The sequence below is a fragment of the Mixophyes fleayi genome, chromosome 10 (assembly GCF_038048845.1).
Source record: "Mixophyes fleayi isolate aMixFle1 chromosome 10, aMixFle1.hap1, whole genome shotgun sequence".
Taxonomy (NCBI): domain Eukaryota; kingdom Metazoa; phylum Chordata; class Amphibia; order Anura; family Limnodynastidae; genus Mixophyes; species Mixophyes fleayi.
In genome coordinates, this window is record NC_134411.1 from 35,496,571 (window position 1) to 35,511,110 (window position 14,540).

Consider the following 14,540-nt stretch of genomic DNA (forward strand, 5'->3'; position numbering starts at 1 on the left):
TTTCTGGTAGGCACACTTATTTTATTTCTTAATGTTTTGACCGGACCACCAGCCATTTCCAAGTGCAACCGGATTCTCCGTTCCGATATTGTAACAAGAAGAACACAGTAATTGATTTATTCTTGTACAAAAACTAGTAATCACCTAACAGTACATTATATACAACATTGTCCTAATCAAAGGCCCGAACTGTAAATACATTGACTCCAAATCGTTTATTACCAGAGATTTAATATGATAAATTCTGAAAAGTGAAAGAATACAAAAATAAAGTAGAAAATTAGATCCTTGCTGCCTTAGAAAAGGAGAGTAATAAAAAAGACGAATTCACCAGAATATTTCTAGACTATAGTGTAGTAACAATGTTCTATGATCTCATGTCCAACAATCCGCAGATTATGCGTTCCTATCCACAGACCGTAAGGCGATGTTGAACTACAGATATATTTAAAAATCACAGAACTTCACGTATCTTTGTTACGTCTGCTGCCGTCTACTCTCTGTAATTGTGACATTTCGGGCAGTTTGCATGACTGGTATTATTATCGCCCATGTACGCCATTATCTGCCAATCACAAGCCGCAGCGGACCACGCCAGTGTGGCCTGCATTAGTTTAGCTATTCTAGATTTGACCTCTAAACCAAAAAGAAAATAGTGGATTATTGCACACGTGACATTTTTTTATATGTTTAATTAAAGCATGTTTTAAATTCTGATTTTCGTACCATAGGTTCAGTAAACTATTGCGCGCTCTCTCTTAAAGGAGACCTACACCATCTTATTTAACCAGATACCTTTAATAAAGTGAAAAAGAACGTAGGGTGTGTATTTTTCCTGAGACGGATTTCCTTCAAATGATTACATTCACTGAATGAAATACATTTCCGCCTCATATGTGATTAACAGCTCATAGGTCCATATTTGTAATAAATAAAGCAAAACATGTTTTAAACACCAAATTCTCAGCCGTGATTCTGAATTTTGAGGGGAAAACATGTCACTTGTTGAATAAACAATGTGAAACTGACTGCATTGTATTTCATTGCATACTTCATTTAAATAATTACTTTAATATTATTATAAATCCTACAGTAAGCCCCATCTAACAGAATTAAAGGGTTTCCATTCACTCAGTAGAGATTTAAATTCTGCTGTGTGTTAGAGAAAGGGAGTTGGGTAGGGGTGAGTATTTTGGAAACTTTTGGGGGATGGGGCATTAATCTGGGTGAAATTCTTCTAGAACGCCAATTGGATTTAATTGTGCTTATATGAAAAACAAAAAAAAGGCGTTTCTGAAAGACAATTCTGTCACATAGGTGAGATTTGGATACTTGACTAAAAATAAAATATATGAACATGGTCTATGAAAATCAGTGGTACTTTGCCTTCCTTGTGAAATCACAAACAGACATTTCTTTACAATATAAAGGTTTTTAGTGTATTTGTAGAAAAAAGACTTCATAGTGGACCTGTGGTCTACACACAGTGGAGGCGGCCATTTTGTAAGCTGAACCAACATTGACTAGAACGCGGCCTTATCAAGACAACGGGAGCCAGTGATGGGTCAGTGACGTCACTGCATTCTCAGGAACATTGGTTCGGTCACACAAACATGGCCGCCTCCGGTGTGAACGAGTGAGGAAGGATCGGGGCGTTTTGTAGCGACGCCTTCAGATTACACACACACACAGTCTCTGCCCTGCAGAGATGATCCACCTACACCTTCATTGCATAGCTTCAGAGTCTGGCTCTGGTTATTTTACAATTTCAGCAGCTGCTGCAGACTGTGCACAGAGGACGCACTTTTCTGGAGCGCGTCGGACACCTGGTCGTCCTGTTGTAAGATTTCGGGGTTCCCAAACACCCCACCACTTCCCAGTACGCACGGCAAGCTTAAAAAGACCTCATCCTGTATGTTGAAAAACCCCTAAGATCGCAGAGAGAGAAAATACATACATTAGAACAAGGGGGATAAAAGTCACACAGGACTTGCTCTACAGGAATGTTAATTGCTGAACGCACAATAGGACTGAGATCTATGTATAAAGTCTGGGTTTTGCCTTCAGTGACGGCCATGTCTTTTAAACATGGACTTACGTGATAGCGGGCTCGTCATGTATCAATATAAAGAGATTGAGCAAGAACACAATTTTACAGGTCCAAAGTCTAAATTTAAAGGGCCACTAAACTTAACTTCTTACTGGATGGAGGAATTTGCACTTTAATGGCCAAAGCAGGTTATGAACGGGTTGCTTCTAAGGAAATAACTTTTGTATATTTGTTTACTCTAGCCTGCAAATTGTATGCATTATTATGGGGAAAAGAGAACATATTGGAATATATTTTAATTTGTACAAAAATAGCGAACCCCACTCTTTTTAATTCCACCAATGGTTAAATTTAACGATAATAGAGAAACCATATTTTTTTAAAAAAACAAAACAAGTGGGAGGGCCTTCAAGACACTCCAGTAGGTCTCCATCACTTATAGACAATAGTTTACGGTTAAGTGAAATCTTGTGATTTACTTACACCTGATAGGCTGGGGGCCCCCCTGAACCTCCCAATGGGGCTACGCCAGACTCCTGTATACTACACCTCATTCTGGAGGCGGGTACCGTGGATGCCCCTCCCCAATATAGGTTAACATTAAAATGTGTGTTTTGCTTTCTTTAAGAGCTGGTGACCCGGACAGAGGTAACACACAAAGTTTATCATTAACTCCATCCAATACCGGTTTTCAAGTTTGAGTATCAATAAACTAATACAAATTTCAAATCTATTCCAATTTGCTGTGAAGGGGGGATACAGAAAGTGCATAAGTAGAATACAGTAAATTATTTTTTTTTCAGCCGAGAAGTCTACAAGGAATTTTCAATCTTACATGTTGTTTTGGTAGAAGGAATAGATATTATTTGGGAATGTTATTACAAGACACCTTCTCACAAGAGATGAATCTGTATAGCAGCCCTGCGTAAAGTGACCATTACCTTAGCAAACGAAGAGACGGAGTGAATCTTTTTCTTGTTTTGCGCAATGGTGTCTGTGAGGTCGGCTACCGACAGACCAATAGACCATGACCTCTGACCTTTACCCTTCAGCAGCTCCATGGATCTAGAAACAAAAAAAATATTATATATAAAATATTTATAATAAAATAATAATAATATTTCACATACAGCACGTCACTATAAATGGTAAAATTTGTTTATTATTGTACTGTATAACTATAGACTACTTAAAATAAACATTTAATAGTAAATATGCTCCACCCCACTAGCGGAGCGGTGGAGTTTGATGTATAATGCATTCGTGCAGGACTCTACGTCCTTTCTACTGAAATCCGGCACTTGTGTGTTTAATTTCTACAAGTACAACAGATAAACATCAAAGACCCCGACACTCACCGACTTGTCAACTGTTCCTGGAAGATCTTGGGGTATATCTTTGCCGGAGATCTCTGATTATTTGCTGAATCGGGGTCACACCAGGCAGCCACTGAAAACAATGAAGGGAAAAATAAACTCACAATGATCCCACTTGCACCTCGCTACAACCATTTTCCATTTTTACACATTGGCGCTGTAAATAAATATATTAGTTTGGGTATATATAAAATATATATATATATATATATATATATATATATAATTATATTTTGGGTAGAATAAAAATAAATAAATCAATTACTTATAATTTCTTTATTTTTATGCTGCACAAGCTAATTTTAGTTTATTTCTGGGATAGATGCAACTTTCTTGCTATACCATAGAATTATAGGGGGGAGGGGGTGGGCAAGCGAAAGGTTTTAGGATGAACAAAATGTACTTTCCCATGATTCTTTCTGCAGCTAATCAATTTCAATTCAAAAAGCTTGTTTTACTCAGCAAATTGTACTGTTTATAGGAATATAAAATATTTGTATGTTAGGGGGTTGTTTTATGTGTTGTATTTTTTATTTTATTGTTCAAGTATATGTTATCATGCAGTGTTATAGGCTTTGAAGTGATTGACATTCAAGCCTATGTCGGAGCAGGTAGACATATGATTACAAGAGCCAGGGCCTATCCTACTATAGTAAACCTGATGATCATATTTGGCTAATACACAGTATGACACTTGAGCTGTTGCTCATAGCAACCTATCAGATTCTAGCAGTATGACACTAGCAACCAATCAGATTCTAGCTATCATGTTCTAGAATGTATTAGATAAATGACAGATAGAATCTGATTGGTTGCTAAGGGCAACACTTCCACTTTTCCTTTTGACAAGGTTTGATAAATCTCATAGTTACGGGAGTGATTGGTCGTCATTAACGGAGAAGAGAGTTGTAGTCTCACCTTTATTTTCCCCCTGCTCCCCAATGACCCAGGCGGACTGCGCCTCCTCCGGGGAGTTGGTCACGGTGCGAATGATCTGCTGGAACCTCGCAGAATACAAGTTACATCCAATCCCCACCACTTGTCTGTGAGGAAACCCGCTCAGTTTCCACGACACGTAGGTCATTATCTCCACTGCAAACCAGGAATCAAGTTACAGTCTCATAGCAAGAATATTATTTATACATTTATCTTCAATATTTATATTACACAGACACAATGAGAAAATAATGTTGGTGTAGGGTCCCTTTAAAAGAGATATAATAATAATAATAATAATAATAATAATAATAATAATAAATACAGATGTAAAATACTTGTTTTGGGTCTCTGATGAGGTTACAGCAGAAATCTCATGTAAAAAAAAAAAAAAAAGAAGAAGTTTTTTTTTTGTTTTTTTTAACATAAATCACTGGCTATAAGAGGAATGTTGGTATTCACCATTCCCTTGTTTACTTTCTTCGGGTGGCTATTATCGATTTAGGATGCTCGATTACAATGGCAACCACAGTCACAGGATATAGTGAGCAGAGAGGCTTTGGAACACCCCTCTGAGCTCTGTCTGCACTGTGACATCATGCTTTACCCCCCATCTGCCATCACATGGTCTGCTGAGAGCTGTGAGGCTGTGGCTGTGTAGCAGACTGACTGTGACTGTGTCTGCAGCCATTGCTGTTTGACAACAAGACAGCTTTTAAAGGGAGATAGTCGGTTTTCTTCACTATCCTCAAAATCATTATCACATGCATTAGGGATTGCTGCTTTAATGCTTCCAAATGTGGAATTAGCCTTTAATGTGGATTTCAGTTACTGTGATTGTTCCACGTTGATACATCAGTGGATAATAAAACAATTAATCAGAAGTCAATTCCACTTCCCTCCCGTATGTGTGTCCCAATCCGCATGGAATAATCCAGTTCTGTTCTTACCGGGCTGAGAGGCAACAAGGAGGACACTGTCGGGACAGTGATAGGCCAAGGACGGGATTATTCCACGTAACAGGTCCACGTTGCTCTGCAGGACCTCCACATAGGACTTAGCGTTACTCCAAGCATTCACTGTAATGACTATTACTTTGGAGTCTTTGGCAGCAGACAAGTCTAAAATACAATAAAAGAGGTGCTCAGTTTTCTCCATCATTCTATAAATACTACATGGGGGATGTCTAAAAAGTGGAGGAATGGAAATGTTGCTTTGACTTGTACTTAGGTTTGTCTCTCTTTGTACTCCGTAGTCTATTAAGTAATACCGCTGATTTTTTTCAGCCACTACTACCAAGAGAGAAGCATTAAAGTAAAGATAGTAGAGAACGACCTGTTTCCTCATATGTTACATTATCATGGTTATTATCGTTTATATAGCGCATAGCATATTTTGCAAAGTCGTAAGAGAATATTTATATTTGACATCAGTCCATGCCCGATTGGTAATTTCTACCATACAAACACACATACTGGGGTCCATTCTCTCAGAAGATGTAGTTTTAGTTAGCAGTAAATTAAATTATTTGCTATATATATGTATCTTTACACGTGAAAGTTTTTTTAATTCCCCTATCTTGCTATTACAGGAAAGTTGTGAGAGGAAATGGGAGGGAGGTGAACACAACGGTACCTTTACTGACTTCCACGTTAGGAATGCAGAAAATGTCTAGGTCAGTCGCTCCTCCTCCTTTAGATCCTCCATCACTGACATCCAGAAGAACCAGTCTGTCTGCAGCTCTCTAGACAGAACACAGCCCATGTCATGACCCAAACATATCCTGATATACTCTGTGCTGCTGGGGACCCTGTTCCTTCCACTATATAACTCTCAGTCTGTGGCTTCCTGCTGCCTCAATTCCCCTCCTCACATCATGTCACTGCCCCTGTCACATGCAGCCCTGTCCTCACTAACACATCACTCATCTCCTGATACACTCTGTGCTGCTGGGGGACCCTGCTCCTTCCACTATATAAAACTCTTTTTACCTTAGCAGATATTGCCAGCAGACAAGCCATGGCTAGATCCCCTCCTCCAACCACCGTGACCTTCCCCCTGCCCGGTGAGCTCACATCTATGCTGGATACACCTGTAAATATAATAAAATACATAGAACACAACATGTTTTTTATGTTTTTACTGTATCCTTTATTCAAATAATAACATTGTTTTTACTTTTGAGAGGGGACATGGGTCTTCTCAGACCCCAATCTCACACGCCCTACTTACCGTCAGTGACCCGCGAGATGTACGAGAGCAGCTCCTTCTGTCGGGCCGCGTCCGCGGCTGAAAGGGAATAGAGCGGCAGCTCCTCTTCAAACTTTACCCCCATTTCTTTGATCAGTCCGATGATTGTGGACTTGGGCTGAAAGAGAAGGTGTGTTACAGTCTAACGCTGGTCTGGCCAACCTGGGCTCTTCAGGGGTTGTGAAATTACAAGTCCCAGCACGCTCTGCCAGCTATCAACTGGCAAAGCATGCTGGGGCTTGTAGTTTCACAACACCTGGAGAGACACAGGTTGGCCAGATCTGTTCTAACACGTCAGTCACACGACGGACTAACAATCTGCCGCACAAGGTGGCGGCCACCAGTTTAATACCTATTCTATGTAACCCCCTCCAAAACCAGGAAATGTCCAACTAAAAAACATGTGTATGATACAAATATGTGTGGTATTTCACAAGGAAATAAAACTTCTATGTATATATCTATAATACTAGTGACTGCTTCACATAACGCTACTTTTCCTCCTTTTAAAGAAACAAAACTTTAAGAGGAGTTTATTAGGAGATAATAAAATATAAAGTTATACTCGCTCAGTGAGGTCACTGGCTCAGAGCGAACCGATAGGACGCACGCTCAGTGAGGTCAGCACAGTGGCCTAGTGGTTAGCACATCTGCCTCACAGCACTGGGGTCATGAGTTCGATTCCCAACCATGGTCTTATCTGTGTGGAGTTTGTATGTTCTCCCTGTGTTTGCGTGGGTTTCCTCCGGGTGCTCCGGTTTCCTCCCACACTCCAAAAACATACTGGTAGGTTAATTGACTGCAATCAAAAATTGACCCTAGTGTCTCCCTCTCTGTCTGTCTTTGTGTGAGTGTGTCTATATTAGGGAATTTAGAGTGTAAGCTCCAATGGGGCAGGGACTGATGTGAATGAGTTCTCTGTACAGCGCTGCGGAATTAGTGGCGCTATATAAATAAATGATGATGATGATGATGATAACGCTACTTTTCCTCCTTTTAAAGAAACAAAACTTTAAGAGGAGTTTATTAGGAGATAATAAAATATAAAGTTATACTCGCTCAGTGAGGTCACTGGCTCAGAGCGAACCGATAGGACGCACGCTCAGTGAGGTCACTGGCTCAGAGCGAACCGATAGGACGCACGCTCAGTGAGGTCACTGGCTCAGAGCAAACCGATAGGACGCACGCTCAGTGAGGTCACTGGCTCAGAGCAAACCGATAGGACGCACGCTCAGTGAGGTCACTGGCTCAGAGCAAACCAATAGGACTCACGCTCAGTGAGGTCACTGGCTCAGAGCAAACCGATAGGACGCACGCTCAGTGAGGTCACTGGCTCAGAGCGAACCGATAGGACGCACGCTCAGTGAGGTCACTGGCTCAGAGCAAACCGATAGGACGCACGCTCAGTGAGGTCACTGGCTCAGAGCGAACCGATAGGACGCACGCTCAGTGAGGTCACTGGCTCAGAGCGAACCGATAGGACGCACGCTCAGTGAGGTCACTGGCTCAGAGCGAACCGATAGGACGCACGCTCAGTGAGGTCACTGGCTCAGAGCAAACCGATAGGACGCACGCTCAGTGAGGTCACTGGCTCAGAGCAAACCGATAGGACTCACGCTCAGTGAGGTCACTGGCTCTAGGTGAACCGATTGGCCGCACGCCCATGAATATTAGTAACCTGGTAATCCTGTGCCGATTCCAGAAGTACGAACATGTAACCCAGTGACAGCACTAGAGACAGAGTCATGCGATAGACCCAATATTATATAGCATGGTGTATTACGTAATGCTCTGGGCAACAGGGTATGGATTTACAGCAGTTAGATATTACACAAAGTACTTACATGACTCCAATTCTGAAGGTACGGCAAATATATCCTCCCCTGCGCGTCTATGTGTTTCCCAAAGCGTATTCCCATGCTGTCTGTTGGCTTCAGGAAACAGAGTGGGGGGGCAAAGGGGTGAGAGTCCAACAGCCAGAGGCAGATGGGGATGTTGTAGGAGTTTCCTGGAAAACAGAAAGTTGCCTTATTAGCAGATGTGTATACTCAGACAGTGGTGATCAATCCTTTTTAGCCTGGACTCAGAGCTTCATTATTGTAGGAACCCTAGCGGCGGTGAGCCCATGTCCCGCGGACCCCTAGTGGCAGTAAGCCCTTGTCCTGGGCTCCCATAGCGACGGGGAGCCCTTATCCCACGAACCCCGAGCGGAGGCCTTGTCTCGGGAACCCATAGCGGCAGCGAGCCCTTGTCCCAGGAACCCCGAGCGGCAGCAAGCCCATGTGCTGGGATCCCATAGCGGCGATGAGCCATTGTCCCGGGAACCCCTAGCGGCAGTGAGCCCTTGTCCCGGGAACCCCTAGCGGTGGTGAGCCCTTGTCCCAGGAACCCCGAGCGGTGGTGAGCCCTTGTCCCAGGAACCTCGAGCGGAGGCCTTGTCCTGGGAACCCCTAGCGGCAGCGAGCCCTTGTCCCAGGAACCCCAAGCGGAGGCGAACCCTTGTCCAGGAACCCCTAATGGCAGCAAGCCCTTGCCCCGGGATCGCATAACAGCAGTAAGCCCTTGTTCCGGGATCCCATTGGGCGGCGAGTCCTTGCCCCAGCGAACCCAAAGCGGCGGCGAGTCCTTGTCCGGGAACTCCGAGCGCTGACGAGCCCTTGTGCAGGTGTGCACAGCATTGAAGGGACAATTTTATGGGGTGGCGCACACATGCTGTAGCGATTTCAGAAATAAGTTGGGAGGAACGAACTATATTACTAAATTGTGTGGGATTGTCAAAACATCAAACTATAATCCTTATGGAGCCAGTTCCACCATATAAGAAAATGAATCTTATGCTACGTACATATGTACATCGCCCTTATAGACGCACCTCTTCTTACTAACAGGTAGTTTACGGACATAATTACCCTGAAACTTTGTTGGGACCGTCCCGATGAGGTTCAACAAGTCCTTCTGAGAACCGTCTGTAAACGCTGGAAATAAATAACAGAAACAAACTTTTACCATAAAATATTGATTCTTCTGCACTTGATGATGCTTAATAAAAGGCCAAAGCACTCAGGCAGTTTGTAGAAGCGATTTAAAGGGATTTTGAACCTTTGGACGACCCATAGGCCTCCCCTGTAACTGAGCGTAATCAGCGGACCAACAGCAGGGAGAGGATACATAGTAAATGCGGCTTCTGCCCTATTAAGAGCCACGTTTTTGACACACAGAGTAAGCTTGAGATCAGTAAAAAAAAAAAAAAAAAAATTTAAATAAAAAATGGCTGACTAAACCTGGGTGCGCTATGACCCATGCCATATCTGCACTCTTGCAGGAAAACACAAACGAGAATGTTATTTTTTTTTAATCATTATTTTCTTCTATTAGAGACTTACTGTAAGTGTCCATGGAAAATATGAAGTTTGGAAAGGCTTTGTACACATCTTTCAACTCTTCAGTGGTCAGGTCCCGAAATTTATACTGTGAAAATAAAACGAAGCCGACTGACAACCAACACGAAAATACACTGCTCACATTTACTAGGAAAGGTGCTGGAAACACAATGATGATATTTTTATTCTCATCCTGCTTTATCCAGGTATTGCTAAAGTCTTCCATAGCAAAGGAATTATTTTTCACTTTAACTATTCTTATTTAAGTGGCTAACGTCAGCTAACGTCAAACTTCAGGAACTTATCAGAACTAAAGATAATCAGATGGTCTTCCCTCTAGATTGCCTTTAATGCAGGTCAGTAGAGAAGTGAATAGGTTTATATATATTAAATGTCCTAAAAATAAAGAGTTATCAGTGAACCGCAGAGCTTACGATCAGTAGGGTGCCCGACAGTCATGTACATGGGGTAAGTCCCAGCAGCTTTGTCTGGCTTTATACTCTGCTACAACAACACACAGATGTTAGGCAGGTGCAATAGTCTGCAGGAGTCTGACACACTGATACTCAGCATGTTAGTAATAGTGACAGTCACCTGATCACATGACTAATAATACTGTACCAGGGATGAGAGTACTGTGCCAAGTATACAGAGGTGGGAGAGACAGTCCCAGTAGTACTAATACTATCAGTGACCAGGACCAGTGATAAATGTAACTTCACAGTTACCAGTACGGGTAATAATGGCAACAGTGATAATACTAACTAAGATAGTAACAGTACTACTGGTAATAGTGATTATAGTAACAGTGATAATACTACTAGTGATGACAGTAACAGTGATATAAATAACAGTAATACAGATTACAGGACTCACCTTCCCCAGCCTCTGTCTCACCAGCTCCACATTCGCCTCCATCAGAGCCCGGAGATCTTCCTGCTTCCTCTGTGCAGCCGGGAGGTGGGCGGAGCCGCTGTCATCACTGCTGGCCCCTCCCATGTAATAACCTCTGATATTATATACTGTGTGTGTGTATATATTATACTGTGTGTATATATATTATATACTGTGTGTGTGTGTATTATATACTGTGTGTGTATATTATGTACTGTGTGTGTGTATATATTATACTGTGTGTATATATTATATACTGTGTGTGTATTATATACTGTGTGTATACTATATACTGTGTGTATAAATTATACTGTGTGTATATATTATACTATATACTCTGTGATATATATATATATATATATATATATATATATATATATATATATATATATATATATGGGTGTGTTTTCATATCATTCTGTGTGATATATTTCTGTATATATATATATATATATATATATATATATATATATATATACACTAGCTGAAGTACCCGGCGTTGCCTGGGTTTAAATCTTGGCGTTATTAAGTTATCAATGAGTTGGATGTAACTGTCAACATTTTAAAAATAATTAGCAGCTCTTCTAACACACCCGTGAGGTGGCTGCCCAGGGTTGTTTTTCTTTTTATATTAAATGTCATCCAAATCCATCCAGTAAAAGGTATAAAACAGGCTCCCGGGTTAATCTTCTGCCCAGTGTAAACCAACGGGAGGTCCGAAAGGGACCATAAAACCTGACTAGGATCCAACTGGACCACTGCACGTTTGTTTCATCCCAATCGGTGCAGGAGCGACCGAATACATAACCAGACAGATAAACAGACCAATGATTTTATATATAACAGATTATTATGTGTGTGCATTATATATATATATACCAATATAGAAGGGAAAAGGCGCCTATGGTGTAGTATTAAGGGTATTAAAGTCCCAAAAGCCAAAGTGTGTGCATGTGTACCAGATATATACTTGAAAATATGCTCATCGATACACATAACCTTGGGTGCTTGTACAATTCTCTCCATCACATGCTCAGGACAGGCAGATATATTTTGAAGTGGTTTAAAACCACAGCTAGCAGCCAGATGACGTGGTGTCTAGACTGACATGGTGTGTAGGCTAATACTACACCATGGGCGCCGTTTCCCTTCTATATTGGTTTTTGTAGAATTTCATCAGTGTCCCATCTGAACTTTGAAGGGAGGCTGTCACTGTGTTATGAAGGAGGTGTCCGGGTGGGAATACTAATTGGACTAATACTTATACAATCCAGAACCAAGCGCCACAATTATTGTCATTGTCTTTTGGATAAATATATATATAAATTATACTGTGATGTGTGTATATATTATAGATTTTTAAGGCGTCACAGTGTTCCGCAGCACCGAGCATATACATATTATAATATAGGGCAGCACAGTGGCCTAGTTGTTAGCACTTCTGTCTCACAGCACTGGAGTCATGAGTTTGATTCCCAACCATGGCCTTATCTGTGTGTTTGTATGTTCTCCCTGTGTTTGCGTGGGTTTCCTCCGGGTGCTCCGGTTTCCTCCCACACTCCAAAAACATACTGGTAGGTTAATTGGCTGCTATCTAAAATTGTCGTGTGTGTGTGTATATATATATATATATATATATGGGAATTTAGACTGTAAGCTCCAATGGGGCAGGGACTGATGTGAATGAGTTCTCTGTACAGCGCTGCAGAATTAGTGGCGCTATATAAATAAATGATGAGGATAATATGTATATATTATAGTGCGTATACTCTGTGTTGCGGATTTTATAATGTGTTAGGAATCATACAGGGATTATCCAAAATTTATATATATATAATGTTTTGATAAGGTATTATAATTAACACCATATAATGCTATAGGCACACGTTTGTTTTAATGTTTTACATCGTCTGTTAGTGCAGTCACCATGAAGCCCCTGTGTGACTCTACAGCCCATATACAGAGGAGGCTTCACGGCCCCATCTCAGACACCAGTCTCCTCTACATGTGATAAGTACATTAAACCGTGCGCTTCTGATTGCGATGTAAACAACTGAACTCATAAAACGTTGTGACTCAGTCACCGCATCTTACAGTCTACGTCAGCTGTTACCTTCAGATCGCACTGTATCAGCCAAAGTATCATGGAAACCACTATAATACCTGCTTGGCCTTAAATGCAATAACTTCTGTGACTCACTCATGGGAGGAGAGCGCTCATATAATTTGAAGGGGGAAAAAAAATAAAATATTCTGCAAGACATGTATGTAGAGCAGGTCATGTTATACTGTTTTATGATCACACATGTCGTTGGTTGGTGAGTAGTTGAAGCTCCTAAAACATCTCTCCATTCACTTGAATGGTATTGAGCATTTTTCTTTAGAAAACACCAGGTACCGGTCTGGCAAAAGCCTAATGTTACATTCTTCTGGACGCGGTGTTTTTAAAAGGAAAATAAAAGAAAAAGAAAAAGAAAATCAGTCTGACCGTAGCCAACAGCGCCGGGATACCGCGTGCTGGGGAGAGAGCATTGAATGGCGATGTTTGCGGTAATCAATTAATACTTAATTCTGTCTTTCAATTCATTACAAGAAGGTGGCTGTAGAGAGTAATAAAGTGCTGTAACTCACAGCAACCAATCAGGTACCTGCTTTTATAAGTCTAGAGCAGGTAGAACGATGATTTTTGATTGGTCGCTGTAAGAAAACAGCAGATATATTCTAATGACTATTTTATCAAACAGGCTCCGTTGACTTGAGGTTGTTCACTTTGATGCAATTCCTTCTACCCACCCTCAAAAAAAACCACCTCTCTTTAGAGGAAATACCACTAGTTTCGCTTGCCACGTATCCCATTACCTGAAGTTGGATGCAGGACTGTATGTAACGCTGACAATATTCACTGCAGGATAAACAAATACTTTAAATACTTTATAAACAAGATGACACTTTTTGCTTGCGCTACCGATCACTAGCGTGGTCCAGAATTATAGATTTATCCATGCCGATTTTGATGTGATAATCTACGACAGGACATTATAGTATAACATAATATAATCAGTTATGGGTACAAGGAAGCTGGGTGAGCACTGAATGGTGACTAGAGCGAAATATTAAAAAAAGAAGTATAATCTAAAAAGTGCAGCCGGAAACCCTCTTTATATTAACTGGCTCCTTAGGGGATGTATTCCTAAGGAAAATCTGTGATAAAGTAAATATAGGCTTGGTGGCTAACCGAGAATGGACAAATTCAATTTTAAATCTTCTGGGAGCCCGAGATAGGTGCGATATATACACAAGTTATTCCCCTAAGAGCTGTGATCTATCGGACACGGTGCAGTAAACGTGATCACTTTTACAGAGGTTTGAATAAATATCCAGCTCTGAGCTTCCGATTTCATTTACCGGTATTTTGAACAAGAATAATAACTTCAATTAAAGTCACACTTTGAGAAGTACAAAGATTGCATTTTAGTTGTAACCGTCAATATGTAATGATTTTGCTGATGGAAATATCAGAATTTCTCATTTGTACCAGGACATTAGTGTTTCATTAATGACGTGTAAGAGACACGTCCCATTGGCTGCAATATCATCTATCAGTACACACACACACAATTATCTTGAGCCATTTGCAACCAAATTGTTGTATTA

General features: G+C 41.1%; 1 protein-coding gene across 1 annotated transcript; it reads right to left on the reverse strand.

Moving 5' to 3' along the window:
* Positions 1-10,972, reverse strand: UEVLD (UEV and lactate/malate dehyrogenase domains). Its single transcript, XM_075188414.1, has 12 exons — positions 10,869-10,972; positions 9,996-10,080; positions 9,522-9,587; positions 8,457-8,620; positions 6,595-6,730; positions 6,354-6,454; positions 5,998-6,106; positions 5,313-5,483; positions 4,345-4,518; positions 3,409-3,499; positions 2,992-3,115; positions 1-1,928 (listed from the first exon to the last, which is right to left on the reverse strand). Exons 1-12 carry the CDS (start codon positions 10,908-10,910, stop codon positions 1,761-1,763), a joined length of 1,431 nt encoding a protein of 476 aa, XP_075044515.1. The 5' UTR covers positions 10,911-10,972; the 3' UTR covers positions 1-1,760.
* Between the last annotated feature and the right edge of the window lie 3,568 nt (positions 10,973-14,540).

Bases quoted from the DNA above. Each gene is read 5' to 3' on its own strand.
- UEVLD (XM_075188414.1), bottom strand. From the start codon at position 10,910: ATGGAGGCGAATGTGGAGCTGGTGAGACAGAGGCTGGGGAAG. The intron at 5,484-5,997 runs GTACCGTTGTGT...ATTGTATTTTAG, and splicing joins TAACGTGGAAGTCAGTAAAG to ACTTGTCTGCTGCCAAAGAC. The intron at 1,929-2,991 runs GTAATGGTCACT...CTGCGATCTTAG, and splicing joins CCGTCTCTTCGTTTGCTAAG to GGGTTTTTCAACATACAGGA.